We start from the raw sequence: 21268 nt of genomic DNA on the forward strand, positions 1-21268 counted from the left end.
TATGTATCTCAACATTCATTTGATGTATTAGCTAATCAAACTGCACTAACATGCGATGATCGTTCTAACAATTGTCATCTTTGCAAATAGTGCAAAAGGTACTTAATAGTCTATTCCATATTCTTGTGCATAATGTTTGGTGATCTAGCTAAATTTGACTTTGTATAACCATTTGCATCAAATGTCTCTTTTTTGCTAATAAGCCTTCCAATGGCTATATCTTGTTCTTCATGAGTGCATTATACACTTCATCCATGGCTTCTTACCATTCTAGGTCTTTAACAACTTCTTTCAATAATGTTTGCTAATCAATTTCCACCACTTCTACCACAAAAAATATTACTTTATACACCACATTTCACATTCTTTCCTATCATTTTTTGACCAGAGAAGTTGAACTTTCCTATTTTTCAATAGTAGCGTGATTGTTGCACTATCAACAATTGTCTACAATTCTATTTTCCATTGCTTCGTGTTGTCACACTAAACTGAATACTATTTGATTGAGTCTAACGTAATTGTTTGAATTTTTGAAGTCACCATCCATTGTACCAACACTATTTTTATATATGATTGTCTTATCTATGGCTACATCCCTAGAAACAAGTCTTTCCTTGACGACTAAGTCTCATTAATTGATATGTTTTGCAACCCTCTGCCATAACATTCAAACATCCATTTGACACCAAGTTTTTCCTTCATCGAAAACAGTGATGTCCTACACCGCACGATAGCCTAATTTGTATTACTAGTATTAAGTGATGCATTATTCCACTTGATTTATAAGCCTATTGCACGCTAGTTTCATAAGTATATATTGGAGAGTGTTATTGAACCGCGCACACTCAATGTATTGTGAAAGGATGAGGCATGCATCATTTTCTCAAGCTACCCTAATTTTTGCTTTTGCCTCCTATATTTTACTTTGCTTTCAGTTTGTTGAGCATCCATTCAAGCTTCTAGTCATTTCAGGAGTGCCCAAAAAATAACACACCGACGTACACAAGCAAAAGATATTATCTATTCTATGTATATATCACAGCTGTTCCTAGTATTTCAGAGAACAAGGATTCCACTGACCAGAGCTTGAGAGCTAATTGTTCTCAGGTGAACATGATAAAGCCCTCCCGAAACTATTGCTTAGCTGCCAGTCAATCATTGGTAGAGGCTGCACAGAGAGAGAGAGAGAGAGAGAGAGAGAGATGACAGCCATAAGTACTGCAGAGATGCAACAGTTCAGGTCATTGCCAATTTGGGAATCTACAGATGGGCTTCAAATGCCCCTTGAAATGGCTCACATGCCAGTTTTTATCAAAATGTCGCAAGCAAATGGAGTTGCCTCCCTGACAGCTTTACAACACACAGACTAAAAGCATCTTTATTGTATTCCCAAGGTAAAGACGTCTCTTGAATATCTTAACTTCCATTCACAATTGTGAGAACCTCTTCAAAATATTCACTGAGGGAAAAGATCTCATTCAAAAATAGACAATGGATGCATAATCACCAAATGGACACGTCCTCACCAAAAATAGGCCCACATCGAGGCAGCATGATTATATTCAAAATCTGAAAGTAGGAAAAAGTGATCTTTGAGGGGAATCAGAAAACACCATCTCCATTGCAGGAGAAGCTTTTATAGGTTGTCTCAACATTTGTCGTCAGACTGAAGACAGAGAAACAGCAACTTCAGTCCCCATTGGCTTGGAAGTTGGACTGACACCTGACTGCTTAGCCTTCATAAAATCTATTCTAGCATCATTGACCAATTTATCTGCCTTCTTAGCCTCCTCAATAAGGTCCAGCAGTGTTCTTAAAACATCCTTTTGATTTTCATATCTATGCTGAAATCTGCATAAGAATGGAAATCCAAAGTCAGTTTTTTTAGCACAGCAAGCTGCTGAAAGGCACCAAGAACATTAAACCCAAATAGCAATTTTCAAGGTCTGAAACTATTCATCAACAAGTTGAGTCAATGAAGGAATGACATGTTGGTAGTCGAAAATAAACACTATGTGCAGCTATGTGGCATTACAACATGGCATACTACCACACAGAACCTTGTTCTAGGATGGTAAAGAAGTATTAGCGACTACCACAAAAACAACAAATAGCCTATATATATCTAGATGAATCCAGGAACAAGCCCAAACTCATCCTCTAAAACCAATTCACACAGTGCAGTTTCAATCTCATGATAGTCACTCATAAGGTTGAAAACCATGACAAATTGTCTATGACGACTTGAAAGTTTGAAACCAACTATTGCATTACAACATGGCATACTACCACACAGAGCCTTGTTCTAGGCTGCTAAAGAAGTATTGACAGCTACCACAAAAACAACAAATAGCCTATGACAACTTGAAAGTCTGAAACCAATTTTGTTTTTGAAGTCTTCAATATCTATTTAAGAACGTGGATAAAACTTCATATGAACGTTTAACATGATCATCACTTGTGAGGCTTTTCAATGATTCAAATCTAGGTCTGATACTATACCCAAGTCAGCTCACGTTTATCTTTCAAAATGCAATTCATAAGAAAAATGGCACGAAAATGCACACATTCTAACTGAGGGCTTTTCACTTATGGGATTGCAGAGGAAAGAAAATAATCCACTTGATATATGAGAGGAAGACAGCAGGTCAATTTATAATCATTATTTCATGCATGTAGCCTTATGATAAATACATGAACACCCAGAACGAAAGCATACGGGCTCAGACAGAACTTACCTTTCACTAACAATAGTCAGTTCATCTTTAGGAGCCTTGTATCGCTTTCCTGCGAGTGCCAAGAGCCGCATTTTTGAATATTTAGATAAACCCAACTCTCTAACATAAACAGAAACCGTTGCTTTTCTGTTCGCTGGATGCCATGCATCGCCTGGTCCCAAAACTAGTTGTGCCTTCCACCTCAGAGTTGGGCAATTCTTCTGTTCTTCAGCTTTCTTAGCCATTTGCTTGCTAATCTCTTCTTTTCTGAAAGCCGTCCATTTATCATAATTGAATACATTTACGGCATCGTCACCAACCTCCTCTTCTTTTGGCTCAACAGTAAGTACTTCCCCCCTGTCTGTGTTTATAGTATCACCTTCAGGTGATGCCATAAATTCCTTCACTGCATCTTCTATAGCAGTTTCTATTGATGCAATATCAGCCTCTATGTCAGCACTTCCATCAGCCAAATCAATCTTATCTTCCTCATTAGCTACCTCGTCTGCAGAATGAGCAGCTTGTAATCCAGCATCCACTTCAGAAGTATCAACAGCTGCTTCACCTTCTGTGGCAGAATTAGTAGCTTGTAATCCAGAATCCACTTCAGAAGTATCAGCAGCTGCTTCAGCTTCCATACCCACTTTTTTTTCATGCTCTTGACTTTCTCCTCCATCCTCTGTCTCTGGACTTTCTATTTCATTCCCTGAACTTTCCAATGCTTCCTTCTTTTGATTACCGTCCAGAAGTTCTTGTTCTTTTTTATGCTCTGCATCTATTTCATCAAACGCTTCCTGCGTCCTCTTGTAGAAATCTACAAGACCCTCATGTAAAGACTTTCTCAATTCTTCCTCTAGTTTTGGGTCTGCAAAAGAGAAGACAGAACAGAAGATAACATCACTAATCAGGGTAAGCATTTGGATTTATATTTCTAGATGGATGCAAAAGAAGGCAGGCAGAAAGTGGGGCAGGGATGGTAGGGTGGGGGAAAGAGAGAGAGAGAGAGAGAGAGAGACGCCCTTCAAACTAATCCCAAACAGGCACCAGTACTCTGCAAAGTCCAGAAGGGGTAAGGAGGGAGACTGGCACCAGGGAAAGGGGAGAGGGGGGAGTGGATTAGGAATTATCATTACACAAGCAGAAAACTCATAGAAAACATAAAATTGAAACAAGAACGCACGCAATCTCTGCCCAAGAGGACCCTCAAAATCTCCTCAGTCAGTAAGGATTTTTGGATTTGAAACTCTGACAAGATTCCAGAGTCCACAGGCGAATATCCATGTTCCTGACAGCCACAGCTATAGGGAGCACACTAAGCAAGTGTATGTACAGGTGTCAGGATCAAGAGACTGTCAAGTTAAAAATTGGGATGTATTTCCAGATAGTATCCTCACATCTATTATATGAAGTCCCAAGTCATCTAACTATGACTATGTTACAAGGACACGGGAAACATAGCAGAAAAGTACGCTCAGGGGAACCTTGAAACATTCCCCCTATTTTGTGGATCTTGACATCCTTATCTTTAGTGTACTGTTGTAGACAGGATGAAATACTTTCCCAATCAAATATAACCTACACATAAACATACACACCTCATGCTATGGCATACTATTCATTTCTAGCTGAAATGGCAGCTTCATTATGGTTACAGATAAATTTCAGGCAGCTTATATATATATATTCTTAAAATAACTTATCTTATGATTTTTTAAGTTAATGAGATGGAGTGATAAGAATATTCCAGAAGGAAATAAAACTCGATTTTTTACTCCCCTAAAATGGAAACAAACACAGATATCACCAGCAAACAGCCATTGAACATTCTTGTTTTATGCAATAGAAATTCCAATGTTCATGCTACAAGCTTATTGCTAACAATACAGATTGGATTCTGCAATTTATTTCTTTTACCCAGACAGTTAGAACAAGGATTTTTCAGCAAAAAAACGTCTGCTTAAAAATCCTGGTTCTAATTGTCTGCTAAAAGACAACTAGAAAATCTGACCACCTCCCATTATTCCTTTTAAGCAGACAGTTAGAAAAGCTGACCACCCCCCACGATTTAAGCGGGATGCTGCCAAGCAGTGGGGCACTAAAAAGGCTGCTTGCTACGCTTGAGAGATCATTGGCAATAGCATATGGCCATTACAAAGAACTTTCAGCAAGAAACCACTGATCTTACAGGCATGCAAAAACAAAGAAAGCAAGATAGAAGGCTTGACCCAAAAGGTAAACCCATGAAGCACAACTGACCACCACTTAGACAAGTGCTTAGAGCTGGCATTATATAGTTTCTGTAAAACAAAGATGAGAGAAATTAAACACACAAGCACGTACACACCAACACCTGCACACACACACACAAAGGAGGAAAAGTTGAGAAAGCAATACAACGAATTGCAAGTGTTTCAAAGACACCCTGAAATAAATCCAAATAATGACCAAGAAAACAATAGAGTAGAGCAGACACTGCCACCTACTCCAGAATCACTTAAGTGAATCCAGTGCTTCCTAAAATATTAGACAAAAAGGGGAGAGAGAAAGAGAGAGAGAGAGAGAGAGAGATTTTAAGCTATTATTACTGCAAAAGCAACCAAGCAAAAAATTAAATATTTGCTGGAGCTGCTGCTAGTCCCCCTCTAGCTGCCCTCTCCCCTCAGCCCCTCCCTCTCTCAGCCCTCCCTTCCCCCACCTACCTTCCCTCTCTCAGCCCTTCCTTCCCTGCCCCCTCTCCCAGCCTCTCTCTTGCTCTGTGTCTTTTTTAAGCTGCTGCAACTCGTTTTTTGAAAAAATCACTGTTTTCGCGGCTGGTGGGAGTGGACGGAAGATTGGCTGAAGGGAGAGCCGTCGTTAATCGAGGTGAGTGAGGCCGACTCGAACATGAAGAAGTTCCTTCCGCACTAAGCTGTCTGGGAAGGAAGGAGGAGAAGGGGACTGAGGAGAGGAGGAAGAAGAAGAGAGAGAGGATGAGGAGGAGGATGAGAGGGAGGGCTGCCGGGAGGAGGCGGCGGGGGAGGGCTGCCCGGAGGGAGGAGGCAGCCGGGAGGGAGGGAGGAGGTGGGGAGGGGCTGCCAGGGAGGAGAAGGCAGCCGGGAGGAGGATGCGGAGAGGAGAGGGGGGGGGGGGTAGGCAGAGAGGAGGGAGGAGACGGAGAGGGGGGAGGCTGAGAGGATGGAGACGGGAGGGGGGTAGGAGGCGGAGAGGGGGGAGGCGGAGGCGGGTAGAAGGGGAGAGGAGGCGGGGAGGTCTTTGCTCGCATCCATGGGTCCCACCCTTCCAGATTACAGGCCAGGGAGATGCTCTCCGCTCTACCTGGAGACCTCTCAGGGCACCTCACAGATGTTCGTCTACTTGAGCGAGGATTCTTCCAGGTTGTTTTTGACTCCTGGAGGTAGCAAGTACAGTGCTTCAGGCTAGTCCGTTCGCACTAAGCTCCAGAAGGAATTTTTTGACCCCTTTCTCATTGGGGTTTGATCATGTCGAGGAGGATAGCCGGACAACGTCACTCTTCATCAGATTTCCCGACCTTTCTCAGGTTTACCATCAACTTTGCATTCCATTGGAGCCGCCTTTGGGATGGTTACCGAGATCCCCCCTCTCCCTGGGATGCCTTCCTCAGCAGCAAAGGCAGTCAGGTCGGATGGGGTACCGTGTGTTAGGGTCATTGTCTCTGACCCTAACATCTCGAATGACCACATTATGCTTCGACATCCAGATGGCTCCTCCTTCAAACAGAGAGTCGAGATTGCAAGGAGATAGGATCAATGTAGGATTTGCAGGACCCTTGGGCAGTTTGCCAAAGATTGCCCAAGGAAAAGAAAGAAGAAAAGACCTAAAAGGTCCACAGGTGCGCCTCATAGCTCCACCCAACCTAGACCTCCCTCACAACCAGCTCCTTATCCTACCTCTTCCCGCGCTGCTGGACCTTTGACTTCACAGCCATGACCGTTAGCCTCTCATCCTGGTACTTCTTCAGCGCAACCACAACCATCAGCCTCTTGTCGTAGTACTTCTTCAGTGCCGACAAGACAGTTAGCACGTCCTGTTTCTGTTGTCCCCCATTGGATGCTTGTCAGAGTTGGTGAGCCAGTTCCACCTCAGGCTACCACTGATGGCGTCATGGACCCGTCTCTTCAGGCAGGAGGCATTCTTGTCCTGGTTCCATGTGCTGATGAGACTGCTCCTGCCCCTTCAAGTGTTCATGTGCAGGAGCGCTCACCTAGGGAAATCCTTATGGCAGAGACCCGTGCCTTACTTGAGTATAATGCCTAAGTCGTGGCCGAGGTCATGCAGCACCAACCTCCTTCTCTTGCACTTCTGTCTACACTTGACAGAGGTAAGGGGTTTATTAGTTCCACTCTTCCATCCGCAGGGCTCCTTTGCACTCCTGCGCCAGAGGTACCTCGTGGGAATTCATTTTCAGATCTGGCAGACTTGGCTGAGTTTGAGGCAGAGGAGTTTGTACCCTCTACGCTCGGGGAGCACATCTTTCAGACATCCATGGACAGAGTTTCCCCTTCAGCAGGTGTGGGTGTGCTATCCCCAGTTGACTGGCCTCCTCTTGATAGGAGGAACTTTTCTCAGGAGAGGGCTTTCTCCACTACCAAGTCGGGTAGGATCTTCCATCTGGCCACTTCCTCTCATAGATGAGGATTGTCAGTTGGAACGTTCAAGGCCTCCGGGGTGTATCTCACCGCCGCCGTAGGCAGCTGATTCGTACCAACTTCATCCAGGTGTTATTGGGGGACCCATTGATATTCTTATGATTCAGGAACACAAATTGGATGTCAGGGATTGTGCCAAGTCGGGTAAGCTTCTCTCAGGCTATACTTTTTGGTCACCCGCCTTAGGCACCAGGGGAGGTACTTGCATCTCTGTTTCTTCTTCTATACTCCCCTTGGTGATTGCATCTCTACTGACAATAATCTTCCCAGTATTTGGTTGATATAACTGATACCCTCTGCTCTCCTGGCTGTAACCAATAAATATGCATTTGATTGCCTTGTCATCAAGCTTATGTCTCAGCTGAGATGGTACATGAACATATGCAAGAGACCCAAAAACTCTCATGTGTGAAAGTGAAGGCTTCCTGCCTTTCCATGCTTCATAAGGCATAATAGTCTTCAATGCCCGTGTAGGTGATCTATTCAGCACATAGTTGGCACGCATTACTACATCAAGCCAAAATTTATTGGGCAAAGACTTGGCCTTAAGCATGCATCTGGCCATCTCCATTGTGGACCTGTTTTTCCTTTCAGAAACAGGATTATGCTGAGGAGTGTAAGGAGTAGTGCATGAGTGAATAATGCCCCGTGAGGACAGAAATGCATCAAACTCCTTTGACATATACTCTCCCCCCCTATCTGTGTTGAGGGTGACAAGTTTGCATCCTGATTCATTCTCAACATATTCAGCCATCTCTGAAAGCATAAGAAAACTTCAGATTTGGCCTTTAAAGGATATACCCAACAATATCTTGTGAAATCATCAATGAGAGTCATGAAATACTTATACCCCCCAATGGCATTTGTCCTCATTGGGCCACAGACATCACTGTGTACTAGCTGCACTTTCCTTCGTGAGAGTTTTGGACAATTCTTTTGAAAAGGAAATCGATGCATCTTACCCAAAAGACAACCCTCACACACATGTTTGGAAACTATGTGAGTTTGAGGTACATCAGTTGCCATCTGTTGTGAATGTAGCTTTGCAAGAGCTCTATAATTGAGATGGCCCATTCTCTCATGCCAAAGATGACTTTCAGCAAGCTGTGAATCTGAAATAGCCAATGCTTCAATAGAAAGTGCAGCTGAATGATGATCAAGGTGATAAAGCCATTTTTGCAAAGTGCCAGTGAGAACTATGGCATTATCATCACGAAGATCATAAACTAGACATCTGTAGCCATCAAAAATTACTCTGAAACTTGAAGTAGCAATTGCTGAAATTGAAATCAAGTTGACTTCAATGCCAAGCACAAAAAGAACATTTGTCAGAGTGACAGGATGGCTTGAAATGGATGTGAGCTGCACATCTCCAACTCCTTTTACAGCACATGAAGCATTATTAGCACATGTAACAGTCCCCCCTCGAGGTGCATCAGCTAAAGAATGAAACAACTGTCTGCAAGAAGTGGCATGCTTGGAAGCACCACTATCAAAGTATCAGGACTGAGCATCATTAGCAGTAAAGAATGCATCAGCTTGGGATGGATCAAATGAGCAATGGACAGCCCATGCCCAATCATCCTGAAGAGCATGTGCATGTGAAGCATCTTCTGGCTCATGGGATTCAATAGCATGAGAGGCATTAACTGTTTCTTTGAAGCAATGCGCTTCCTGCATTCTGAAATGTCATGTCCAGGCTTGCGACAATAGTTGCATCTTTTCTTCTTTACCTTATCTGCTGTATTTTTAGATGCATGGGAGGAATTGCAGCTGCTATGCGCAGATTTTGGCTTGCCCATAGGCTTGGAAGCCTTGCCTCTTCCTGTCTGCTGTGAAGCAAATGCATGATCAGGAATAGTGGGCTTGTCTATTAGCTCTACTTTGCTCTTCCTACAAAAGCAAAGTAACTAGCTGATCAAAAGAATAGTGGTCTGGATTACCCATGGCCACTAATCGAAGGGTTGTAGCAAACCCTTGATATGTATCTGGCAGTCCATTCAATGTGGTACTAACAAGCTATGAATTTGGCACCACCTCATCAATGTTGGCAAGCTGTTCCATGAGGTCCTTGACCTTTGTCAAGTATGCATCCATTGACTCACCTTCATTCATACTGACTTCCTGTAATTGCCTTCTCAAATATGCAACACGAGCTTCATTGCAAATCTGATAGAGAGAAGCCAATTTATCCCAAGCATCCTTTGCTGTCCTGCAAGACCGGATGTGTGGAATAATGATTCTCTTGCATGATAAAGCAATGCATGAATGTGCATTTGCATCTCTTGCATCCCATCTTGACTGTTCTTGAGTTGGAAGAGTAGCAGCAGGAGTGCTAGAGGAAGAGGCATCAGGAGGAGTACCCCCTACAGAGGGACCAGCAGTAGAGGCAACCAGTGTAGCATTGGCTGGCCTCAGATTAGCCCCAGAAACAATATTCCACAAATGCTTTGCAACAAGAATATGTTTCATGAGATAAGACCACATCGGATAGTTGGTGCCATCCAACTTATCATCTTCACGAAGAACTCCAAATAAATCTTGATTGTTCCCAGCCATAGCAAATGTGATACCCTGAAAAAGACCTGAAAAACCAAAAGCCTCAAGGCTATCATTGCAAAAAGCTGGCTGTCCAAAAATGACAGCAAATATCTGCAAATTTCTGACCCAAATCAAAGGGCAAATGCAGATCTGACCCAAATGTGACTGTGGCAGGCAATGTTCACTGCAAAAACAGCAAATCTGGCAAAAGCCCCAAATTTATTGAGGGCAAATAGGCCAAAAAGAGGGCAAATGCAGAAAAGCCCCAAATGTGACCCAATGAAGGATAATCTTACTCAATGTCCTGCAAAAGTGACTCAATGTCTGATAATCTGACCCAATGTATAGCCTCAAGGCTTTAAACTGAAAAAGTATGATTTACTGTCCCAAACACCAGCTGAAATTTAGCTCCCAACACAAAAGCCCCAAATTTTGTTGACCTGAGTGATGATGTGGCACAATGTGACAGTCCTGAACCTGAAATTAACTGAAAACTTCAATTTTTGGAAAGATTTCAGTTGTCAACCTTGTCCAAAATATTGTATTGACAGGTTGAAGGTCCAGATGTCAAAAGCCCTAGTTTTTCCTGTTGGAAATTAGGGTTTGACAGTCAAATACTGTCCAAAAACAGTAAAAGACTGCAAATATTGATTGTGTATTATCTTCTGGTCCCCTGAGCATAAAGCTGAGACTGAAAAGACCTCAGTAGATAGAATATAACAGGCCACGAAGCTGATGCAGCAGATTGAAGTGCAAAAACGACTGGAGCGTAACTGGAACTGCGCTTAGGCACCTCGAAATAAGTGCGTAACTGCAGGTGTTTTGTGTGGGGATCTGAACAGGTCGCGATAGCAGAACGACTCCTGCAGACGACTGTGAAGAGGTGACTGAAGGTTCACGGAAGCTGGGCGCCTGGATTCACTGAAGCCTCGCTTGAACTAGGCGTCTACTGAAGGGAAGTACAAAAGTGACGACTGATGGCCATGATACTGTGTAGAACCTTGAAACTGCTGCAGCTGGAGCCTACGAGGAGTCGCCTCAGTCTGGGAACAGCAAAGAGACGCTTGGTGGCAACAAAAGAGCTCAGGAAGCCTTGGACAGCAAACAGAGAAAACGTACGGTGATCCGTATGTATCTGTACAGAAGTCCGTACAATTGTACGGACCGTACGAAAAAAGGAGGCGCAGGAAGCGGATCTCGCTCTGATACCACTGAAGGGTCAGTGAGACTGAAAGGAGCACGTACAAGGTACAAAGTACAAAGGTCGATGAGAAACGCCGTCACGTCAAAAATAGGATAATGATAAAATCTAAGTACAAGGTACTTGTACCTAGACCTAGGACTAAGTGTGTGTCACATAGGACTAAGTGTCCTATGTGACCTAAAAGGCACTAACACTACAAATGCCTACAAGGCACATACCATGGCCTATAGGGCATCACTAGAACCACCAGAAGATGGCCTACAATGATGAGTCAGTCCAAGTATATTGGACAGCTCCTTGATCGCTTCCAGTTCGAGGATTGCAAGCCAGTTTCTACTCCATTGGAGTCTGGCTTTCGTTTCTCCTCCGAGGATGGAAGTCCGCCATTTGATGCATCCCTTTATCAACAGGTTGTTGGTTGCCTCATATACCTTTGTCATACCCGGCCTGATCTTCAGTATGCCATTTCCCAGCTCAGCAAGTACATGCACAAGCCTAGTACGCAGCATTGGCAAGTAGTGAAGTGGGTCTTTCGATACTTGAAGGCCACGCAACACTTGGGTTTACTCTATGGTTCAAAGGCCCCACTTGTTTTGCATGCATTCACGGACGACGACTGGGCAAGATGTTACGACACTAGGGTGTCACACCGCGGCAACTGTTTTATGCTTGGAGCTTCATGCATCTCTTGGTTCAGCAAGAAGCAGCCTACAATTGCCACATCCAGTTGTGAGGCTGAGTACAGAGCAACCTTCACACCTATAGTAGAGTGTGTTTGGCTTCGCAAGTTACTTATAGATCTTGATATCATTCAACCCAACTCTACTACAATCTACACCAACAGCTAGAGTGCTTTGGCGGTTGCTAGAAACCCAGTGTTTCATGCACGCACAAAGCATATTAAAGTCCACTATCACTATGTTCGAGAGCGACTGTTTGGTGGAGACATCCAATTGTCCTATATTCCCACCGAGGTATCCCAGACACCGAGCAACAAGGAGCGAGCCACAGTAAGAACGAGCAAGAGGAAACATAATTGACCTCACATATTGTAGCCTCTCAAATGCGGGATGTGCATAGTTTCCAAGCAAAAACCTACGAGCAGAAAAGTCCGAGCGATAATTTTTTACACCAACCATGCTTGTATATTTCTCAAAGGAATATACAATTCTTTCTTAATTTCTCATTTATGGAACCATATACTTACTTATTTTTCATTATAACCCTCATTTTAAAGAACATCATCTATATATGAACAAATAGTGAACACTTTATAAACTCCTATAAATATCTCCCTACCATACTCTCTTTTGAGGATTTTGGTAATTCAATCAATTTAAAAGAGTTTCCCTAACCTTTAGCAATCCCATATTTGAAGCTCTCATGTAATAATGCATACCATTTTCCTTGGATGAGTAGGAAAAAGATATTGGAAACCTCATACTTGAAGCCATTATAATCAATCATAAATTAATCTCTAATACATTATCAAATATGGGAAGGCAAGGTAGGGATTTTAAAAATATTCCCAATTCTCTAAACCTAAGTACTTTTAAGGAAATGTGGTCTCTACTGAACTCCTTCCTACCATGATATGAATTAGGGAGAAGTTGTAACTCTCATATATATCTTGAAAATTTTAATTTTTCTCTTTTATAACTATAAAAAGTATAATTTTAAGCCTAGCATTGCATAGATCATGAAATTTTGAACATTTTTCATTTTTACAGCTCCTCAATTTGAGCTAAGGAGAAAAAGTTATGACCCCTTCTGCGTAGGCTCTCCAAGGGTATTTCACCGACGGAATAGGGTTGGGACAAGCTCTTCAAACCATATTCCTCTAGCAAAATACACTTAGAGGGTCTATTAAAAAGGTACTAATTAATTTTTTTAGGTCATCCTCAGGAACTATAAAGAGGATATTTGCTCAAAATTTCATAATCCAAGCAATGGTGAAAGCAAAAGAAAGGAATTTTGAAAGTCATAAAATAAGTCACCACTTGGACATTATATATGTATATTATATAAAGGTATATTTATAACTATATGTATTTATCCATGTTTCATATTTACTTACATATTCCTTGAAATAATTTGGAATTTTTTGCTCCCCAAAAATGACTTGAGCCTATATATTTTGACCCCTCCCACCTTTTGTCCGCTCGTCGCTCGGGGGTTTTTGCTCGGAAAATGGAAACCCCCCACAAATGCATTCTAGCCTCAATATGTATGCATTGAAATGAACATAAAATGCATGACATAGAAAAGAGAAGTTGTGGAATAGCAACATCCAAATGAGAGTGGGTTGAGTTGCATGGAAAAGAGACTTTGTATTCTGGATGTAGTTTATTAGTAAAACTACCTAGCTACTTGATCAGTAGGCATTTGTATGATGACATTCAATTCGCTCGGCATGAAAGTGTAACTAGCTGGGCCCCTAGTCATTGACATGCCTACACCAGTTGTTGAGCTACTAGTAATAATGAGTATATAAGATAACCCACCAATATCCCTGGAAAATGTAGTAGGTTGAGATAGCACTTTGGTCTTGCTGGATTGAGGGAAATATTGATCCAGCAAATATTTTTGCAAGCTTTTTATCACGAGCTATTTTGAGAGCTAAACAACTTCTATGAGCTTTTTTTAGATCCCCCCATACAATCTTTAATCCACCCCTCGACACACACACACAGACTCTTTTTAGGCGTGGAAAAAATCTCTCAACTCTAAAGAGACCAAGAATCCTACATTAAATGAAGGATTTTGGCATCCTAAAAAGTGTGAAAACATTTTTCATGCACACTTATACTTAGGTCTTAGCCATATCATGATATACGTTTCGACCACGACCACTCACCTACTTACACTAGCCATTTGTACATACTACATACTTCTCGCTTATATTGACTTCATATCCCTATTAGAGGATCGTGCTGCCTTGGTCACCTACTCACTACACGAGGCTGCCCTTCACGCTTTCTCACACCACCCGCTCCACCTGCCCACCACCCCCCGGGACCATACCCTGAAATAGCTGGTACGATGATGAATGTAAGGCTTTACGCCATCAACTCAGATTCAAAACCAAAACCAGTCTTCCTAGCAAACCAAAGATGCTGCGCGAGTATTGCCGACTGGTATGTAGAAAGAAACTAGACTTCGTTCGCCAGAACAAGGAGAAACTACTGAACATTATGTTTAGTAACAACTCTGAGGACTTTTGGCGGAGATTTCTAGAGGGACGGTCCCCCTCACCACTCACTGACACTTAGGTCTAGTATGATTATGCACACACTTTATGACATCCCAAATCAGCCAGTCCCTAGCCTCTCCTGAAACTTCATAATGGCCGAGTGAAGGATCATGAGGGACCATGCACTGAGTTCATTGCATATGGGAATAACCTCCTAGCCCCAATCTTAGCAAAACTCTTTCATGACATTGTTTGTTTAAGGTTTCCATGCACCTGGACCACTAACACTATCTCACCCATCCACAAGGCAGGGGATCCCATGAGCCCGGAGAATTACAGGACCATTATGATTGGACATGTCATGTCCAAGATTTATGCATCAATGCTTGATTCCGAGGTCCGCAGATTTGCAGAGTGTCAAGGACTTAGAGCAACAGGACAAGCTGGATTCCGGCATGATCATGGAACCATGGACCACATTCTCACGCTCAAGTGTATCATCGAGGAGGTGCGGGCACGGAAGCAGAGGATTTACTATTGCTGTGTGGATTTCCGCAAGGCATTTGACACGGTTCCAAGAGCCCGCCTCATACGGTGCCTATAGGATGAGATCTTTTGGGATGTCATGGCACTTTACAAGAGAGTTTCAGGCAGAGACCAGGCAGGATCTGGGTGGACAGACAAGATCATGAGCACTATTGGGGTCAAACAAGGGTGTCCATTATCGCCTACCTTGTTTGGCCTCTACATTGACGAGCTTGAGACATTGATGTAGACACAAGGGGGGTTGGTTGCTCTCTTGCCGACACGCTGATCCGGATATTGCTTTATGCGGACGGCCAGTATGTTTTGGAGAGGCTTGTTTGATAACATGGATATCTCGCTGCTGTTTTCATCTTCATATCATCCACAGACTGATGGCCAATCAGAAGAGGCAAACTCTAAAGCGTTGGATTTGCTGCATTGTTAGGTGTCTGAGCACAAAGCAAAATGGGAGCAGTATTTGCCACTGATTGAGTATGCATACAACAACACAATGCATTCTTCCACTGGTAAGGCACTGTTTGAAATAGTGGAAGGTGGGAAAAAGGTTCCTCCTATTTTGCATACAAAAGAGAAGATATTTGTGGCTGATCAGTATGTGGAAGACTTGCGGACAGCGTATGAAAAGGTTAGGTATGCCCTTCAACGCAGCCAGAACAAGTAGAAAAGAGCCGCAGATAAGCATCGCAAGAACCTAGTCTTCAAGGAAGGTGACTGGGTATTGCTGCGTTTTCTTAAGGCACGTCTCAGGAGCAAGAGAGGGAGGGTAAAGCTGTATAGCAAGCTGAATATGAGGTACTACAGGCCCTTTCAAGTTCTTGACAAGATCAATGAGGTAGCTTACAGGCTGAAGTTACCTGAGAAGTGGACCATCCATAATGCTTTCCATGTTAGCTTATTGAAGCCACAGGATATGCCAGTTGAAGAGCAAACTAAAGTTGATGAGCAAGATGAAGTCTTGATTCCTGAGCAGATTGTGGCACATAACGATCGAAAGATCAACGGTAGAGTTTCCAGACGCTATCAAGTGAAGTGCAAGAATTATCCTACAAACGATGTGATCTGGTTGGAGGAGAATGAATTGGCAGATTCACCACAGGTTTTGTAACTCTACCTTGAGACATTTGGTCTCGAGACTACTGCGGTAGTGGCTCATCCCGGTTCAGCAAAGCACAGGTCTGGAGCATTACCGGATGCTCAAGGGGGGGGCGGGTAGCACCTCCGCTCCCACAATGCAGACAAGCTCACAGGATATCTAGAGGACGCTTGGTGACACTGCGGCTCCACCCGAGACACTGATGCTGACAGTGCCTCTGCCCTGAGACTTCTATGATAAGTGGTCATGACACTTCAGACAATTGATACACTACCATATGGATGGATCTGCAGTCCCGTGGCTCTTTTGTCTTCCTCAGCAGAGGGGCTCTAGAGGCACCTTGATGCACTACAGTCCTTTTGTGAGTCTCATGATTTGAAGGTCAACCTAGGTAAAACCAACTATATGCTCTTCAATACATCTCGAGCCGTCATGCGCCAGGAGCAGTTCACATTTGATGGGTCACCTGTTGAGATAGTTTCATCATACACTTATCTTGGGGTGGTCTAATCCGGACCCATCTTCACACTGAGACCCGCAATGCAAGCACGCTTGGGCAGAGGATATGCTTCATTGGCCAAACTAGAGAGGCAGTGCTTCCGCTCGCACTTTTAGGATCCACGGACCAAGGGGCTGCTTTTTGACTCCTTGGTCCGCCCAGCGAGGATGTATGGCAGCCCATGTTGGGGGCCAAACTTGTCGGATACAGAGTGGGCCCGCGGCTACAGGTTCTCATGTTCTCACGGATGATTCGCAGTAAGCCATAAGTTCCTTACCAAATCATTCAGGGTGAGTTTGGGTCATCCCCATTACAGCTAGATGCTGTATTTCAGGTCATCACGTATCTGTACCGAGTCAAGGAGTATGGGGATTACACCTCTGGGCGTGGCAGGCTACCATGGCTACCATGGCTAGCACTGTCCTCTTCTATGGCACTTTCAGCAGGCGGGGACTAGAGATGCTTCCCTTTGCCTCATGCAAGGCCGGGCTTCTCACTTTTCCATCACCTCTTGCAACATCGCTGCCATCTCCTCAAAGCAAGTGATCTTGGGCGTTCCTACATTATGACGTTGGTTACACAGCCTTTTAATCTTGGTGGAAGCATGTTTAGTTGGAGCATGGCTACGACACTGGTGTCCATCTTCCAACAAACTGCCGCCAACTGGGCAAACCTAACCTTCATGATGTGGTCGACACTAACATCTTTGCAAGCTGGATATGGCAGATCACTGAGTCTAATGATGGGGGAAAGCTTTGCCTTTGTCCTAGTGGCAGATATTCTAGATCTTCCTTGCCACCATGAGGCTCCTAATCTTTAGATTCCAAAGTGCAAAGCGAGAGCCATCCAACTTTACCCTTTCAGGGTACACGCATATGGGAGGCCCTAGGAAGAGAGAGAGAGAGAGAGATAGACAGACAGACTCCAAGCTTCAAACTTCAAACTGAAGTGAATATGCACCAACCTTAACAATATTGCACGTTGAACCTTTGGCCTCACCATCATAAAGGACAGCAACCAGACCTTACAGCAGACTATGGATGGTAAGGATATCACCCTCTCCACAAAGTAGATAAACCAAAATTCAGAAATACACAGCAGATAGAACAGCCAAGAGGACCTCTATTAAGCTCCACCAAACAAGTGGGATGAAGACACAAAACACTCCTCCAAGAATGCAGCCAAGTGCTGCCTAGAAAGGCTTGGACTCAGCATTGACTAGCTGCCATTTCCACAAACTGAGTCAACCTACTGCCATGGATCCTTGTCCCTCTTGTACTAAGCAAGTGGAGGAGTAGGACTTCCAGGAACAAATTCAAAAGCAGTTAGAAAGTCTTGGACCTCAGCATTGCTAGACAAGGAACAAGGATAGGGAAACCAAGGTAACACTAGTCAGGAACTCATGAAAATTAAAACCTTTGGGAAAAGCTGATTGTACGTAATCCTTGACACCTACAAGCTCGAGGCCAAAATTATCAATCCCATGGCACTAGCTATCCATGTTATTTTCTGTTTTCACGGTTTACAATGTGTAACTATGCAGAAGTCATAAGATATGCACGAACCTGTTATTACTTCAAGTCCGTCAAGTCTATTTTTAATCATATGATAATCGACCATTTCTCGGGCTTTGTACATTGGAAGGGGTCGCCTTCTGCTCTTCTCTCCTTCTTTCTTCCCTTGATGCAGTAAGTTCCAAGTCTCGTAATCCCACTCATAACCATCATCTACATCATCGTCCTCATCCTCAAAATCTGAATCCTCGTCGTCGTCATCAAAATCGTCATTGCCCTGTTTGGGCGAGGGGCCTGCAATGGTGTCACAACGTTTTCAGCTAGGGTGAGAATTGCTTGTAGTGCTTCAGCAAACATACTGGAAAAAAAAAACACAAGCTGTTCTAACCTTTTCTTTTGGTAGCAAAGTGCATCCGAGGGATAGAAAACATGGGAAGTAAGGAAGGCAAAGAGAGTGAATTGGGTCCTTGGAGATGAACCCATAAGCGATCGGAATGCGACAAGATGCGAGAAGAAGATTTTGAAGAAAAGCCTGCTAAGGCCTCTCTGGCGTGCCGGGATGCAAACCCAAACCACCTGTACATGGTTGTCCCTGAATGCAGATTCTATTGGGAACTCGCCACCTTCATGCTCTCGATGCAGGACCTTTAAGAGATCAAGCACCAAATAGTGTAAGCTGGCTCACCCAAAATGCAAAACAGTAACAAGCCAAGGTTGGCATTCAAGTTCTCAAGTTCGCCTTCAAGTCTTTGGCCTTGGGCCGTGGCCTACTCGTTTGAGCATTGGAAATTTGGGCCTCGAGTCTCCGCCCCTCACAGCCAATGGAAACAAATAAAACCAATGGCGCGCACTGAGCGCTTTACACACCGCTCGTCACACTCTTCTCCTTGCATCCTACTCGGCTGCCATGTCAAACAAGCCCGAAATCTACCCATCCATGGGTAGCCAACATCCCATCCATGGGCAACCAACAGTTACTGCCCATGGATGGGCACCATTATTCCCGCCAATGGCTTGCTTTCCTTCTAAATTAATCCAACAAATGGGTTGTTCGAGTGGGCAGTGTATTTATAAAGGCTCTGCACATGACAACCCGCCCGTCCCATTTTAAGTGCCCCAACAATGGGCATTCTTTGGGCAACTTCCGATGGGTCAATAAAGACCCTAAGTGGTTTGGGCATTGGATGTCCAATGGTGAGGAGGCAGTAGCCTTCAAGGAGTTCTAGCAAGAGACTATGGCTACCCCTTGTGGGCTCCACTACAACAAAGTTTATTATAGTCTTTAAAAGACCGAAGTGTCTATGAGACTAAAAAAACTAGATATTATGAGCTGAATGGGTGGAGCCATTAAGTGGGCATATGAACCAAGACAAATGCAAACACAAAAGATGACATGTCTAAACCCATGAGGAGGAGAGGTATCTTTACTCGGGGCCCTACACTCATAGAATTTGGGTGGATGGGATTTGAGAAGCTGTGTGGGTAACTGCATTTCTTAAAAACAACATTCTTGAAATCTCATTTATTTTTAGGACATGTTATGTTGTGGTGTTATGTTTGTAAACTTAACATAATAGGTACCAATGGAAATGGAAATGTGTTGTTACATCAAAGTTATCTCTAACAAGACAATTCATTTCCACTAGTGCCCAATATGTTATGCACGAAATGGTATCAACAATTCATTTACACGAACACCCAATATGTTATGCACAAGATGGTATTAACGATTGTATTTTGGATCTTTATCACACAAAACAAAATGGTTTATCGTTGCCTTATGTATTCCATTCACAATGGCTTCTTCTCTCCTCAAAGGAGTACCTAGTTCGATGATGGGGATTAACATCAACCTAAAACTATACAACTTCTGTAAAGCTCTTTAAGATAGGATGCTAGTTGTCTTAATTTACACATCAACACACTATCAAGCTTATAAAAATATTATTAGTCATAAAAATACTTTTTTAATGGGCTCAAATATTCTATGCACAATCAATGTGTCTGAATCTTTGAAAACAATATTGGGGCCATTTGTTATGCTATATAAGTGAGCCTAACACAACTAGTTCATACATATTAAACTTCCACATGGCAACTCCATTTCCATTGATTTCCATTACATTATGGTGTGTGTTGCTTTAACAAAAGTTTCAAACGTCATGCTTATTTACACAATAAGGCATGCAAATCTCATTGTTGAATGATACCTTTAGCATGGCAATAAAGTATGAACACCTTCAAATGCACATTATGCATGACGTCGCTCTATAACATAATCAACATAGTGTTTTAGCGCAAATGAACTCTATGTATCGTGTGATAAAGGCTCTAACTTAAGGCCATGGCTATTTATCAATCAAAGGGAGATATCTTTGTATTCTTGCTCCTTTGTTTTGATTATTTATCATGTTTGAACATTGGGCTAAGTTTTTGTGCAAATTGTAGGCCAAAGGTCTTTAAGAGGGCATTTAAGCATAGATTGTATTGTCTATTACACTTAATACAAGAAAGATTATACAACAAAATCACCCCCTCTTCTCACATTTGCAAGCCTCTCTTTAAAAGCTTACACGCACAGAAAACAATGCATCCCAGTTGATTAAAATAATTTGAATGAATAAAAGGATGAAGAAAGGCAAATCTCTAAAAAAGACATCACTAATGGATGTCATTACCTTTTATTTCTGAAACTCTTTTTGGGGACAAAAGGTCTTCCACTACCTTCCTCGGCATTTTCCCTTGAAATAAGTAGGGGGTCCTGTAGTAGCCACTACCCTTTCCTTTCCATTACATCTTCCTTCAAAGAAACCAAGGGGGGGGAATTGCTTTTTCCAAAAAAGATACACCCTTTCCCTTAAGTTTTTAAAAAATGATTTCATTAGGGGAGGCTATAAACTTTCAAAGGCCATCATGGAGAAGTTGTCTAAAGTAGGTAAAAGTTATTGAAGGTGTATCGAAGCTTGAATTGAATCTTTGGATAATTTAGAGAACCAATTCATAAATGCTTAAAATCTTCTTCTTAAAGACCCTTTAGAAACAAAAAGTCAAGTATATACGATATAGCATGGTCTAATACATGTGTAACCTTATCCATATTTTACAAATGGTCTAAGGAAGATTCATGGTTCCATGTTCACTTTGAAAAACTTTGATCCTTCCATAGACTCCTTTTGGGCAAGGGCACTGTCTAGTTTAGATTGAATCATAGTAAAATATGCAAGGAGCAAATAGAGGCCTTCAAATATTAACCTACCATCAACGTCCCATTGCTTACACTTTTCTTTTACTTTT

At 42.9% G+C, this 21268-nt stretch overlaps 1 protein-coding gene across 1 annotated transcript; it reads right to left on the bottom strand.

Annotated features, from left to right (window-relative positions):
- Nucleotides 1-1187: 1187 nt before the first annotated feature.
- Nucleotides 1188-18935, bottom strand: LOC147900170 (uncharacterized). The gene is made up of 4 exons (XM_087376524.1): nt 18363-18935; nt 18026-18268; nt 2739-3582; nt 1188-1851 (listed from the first exon to the last, which is right to left on the bottom strand). The coding sequence occupies exons 1-4, from the start codon at nt 18556-18558 to the stop codon at nt 1662-1664; spliced, it is 1473 nt and encodes a 490-aa protein (XP_087232650.1). The 5' UTR covers nt 18559-18935; the 3' UTR covers nt 1188-1661.
- Nucleotides 18936-21268: the final 2333 nt, after the last annotated feature.

Source organism: Dipteris shenzhenensis, chromosome 7 (assembly GCF_047967505.1).
Source record: "Dipteris shenzhenensis isolate YYH24624 ecotype China chromosome 7, Dip_SZ_1.0, whole genome shotgun sequence".
Taxonomy (NCBI): domain Eukaryota; kingdom Viridiplantae; phylum Streptophyta; class Polypodiopsida; order Gleicheniales; family Dipteridaceae; genus Dipteris; species Dipteris shenzhenensis.

What these genes read in the sequence shown, in the direction of transcription:
- LOC147900170 (XM_087376524.1), bottom strand. Translation starts at nt 18,558, where the DNA reads ATGTACAGGTGGTTTGGGTTTGCATCCCGGCACGCCAGAGAGGCCTTA. An exon ending in CGGACTTGAAGTAATAACAG is followed by an intron (nt 3,583 to 18,025) that starts GTTCGTGCATAT and finishes TCTCTTTTGCAG; the next exon opens with ACCCAAAACTAGAGGAAGAA. An exon ending in CTGACTATTGTTAGTGAAAG is followed by an intron (nt 1,852 to 2,738) that starts GTAAGTTCTGTC and finishes ATTCTTATGCAG; the next exon opens with ATTTCAGCATAGATATGAAA.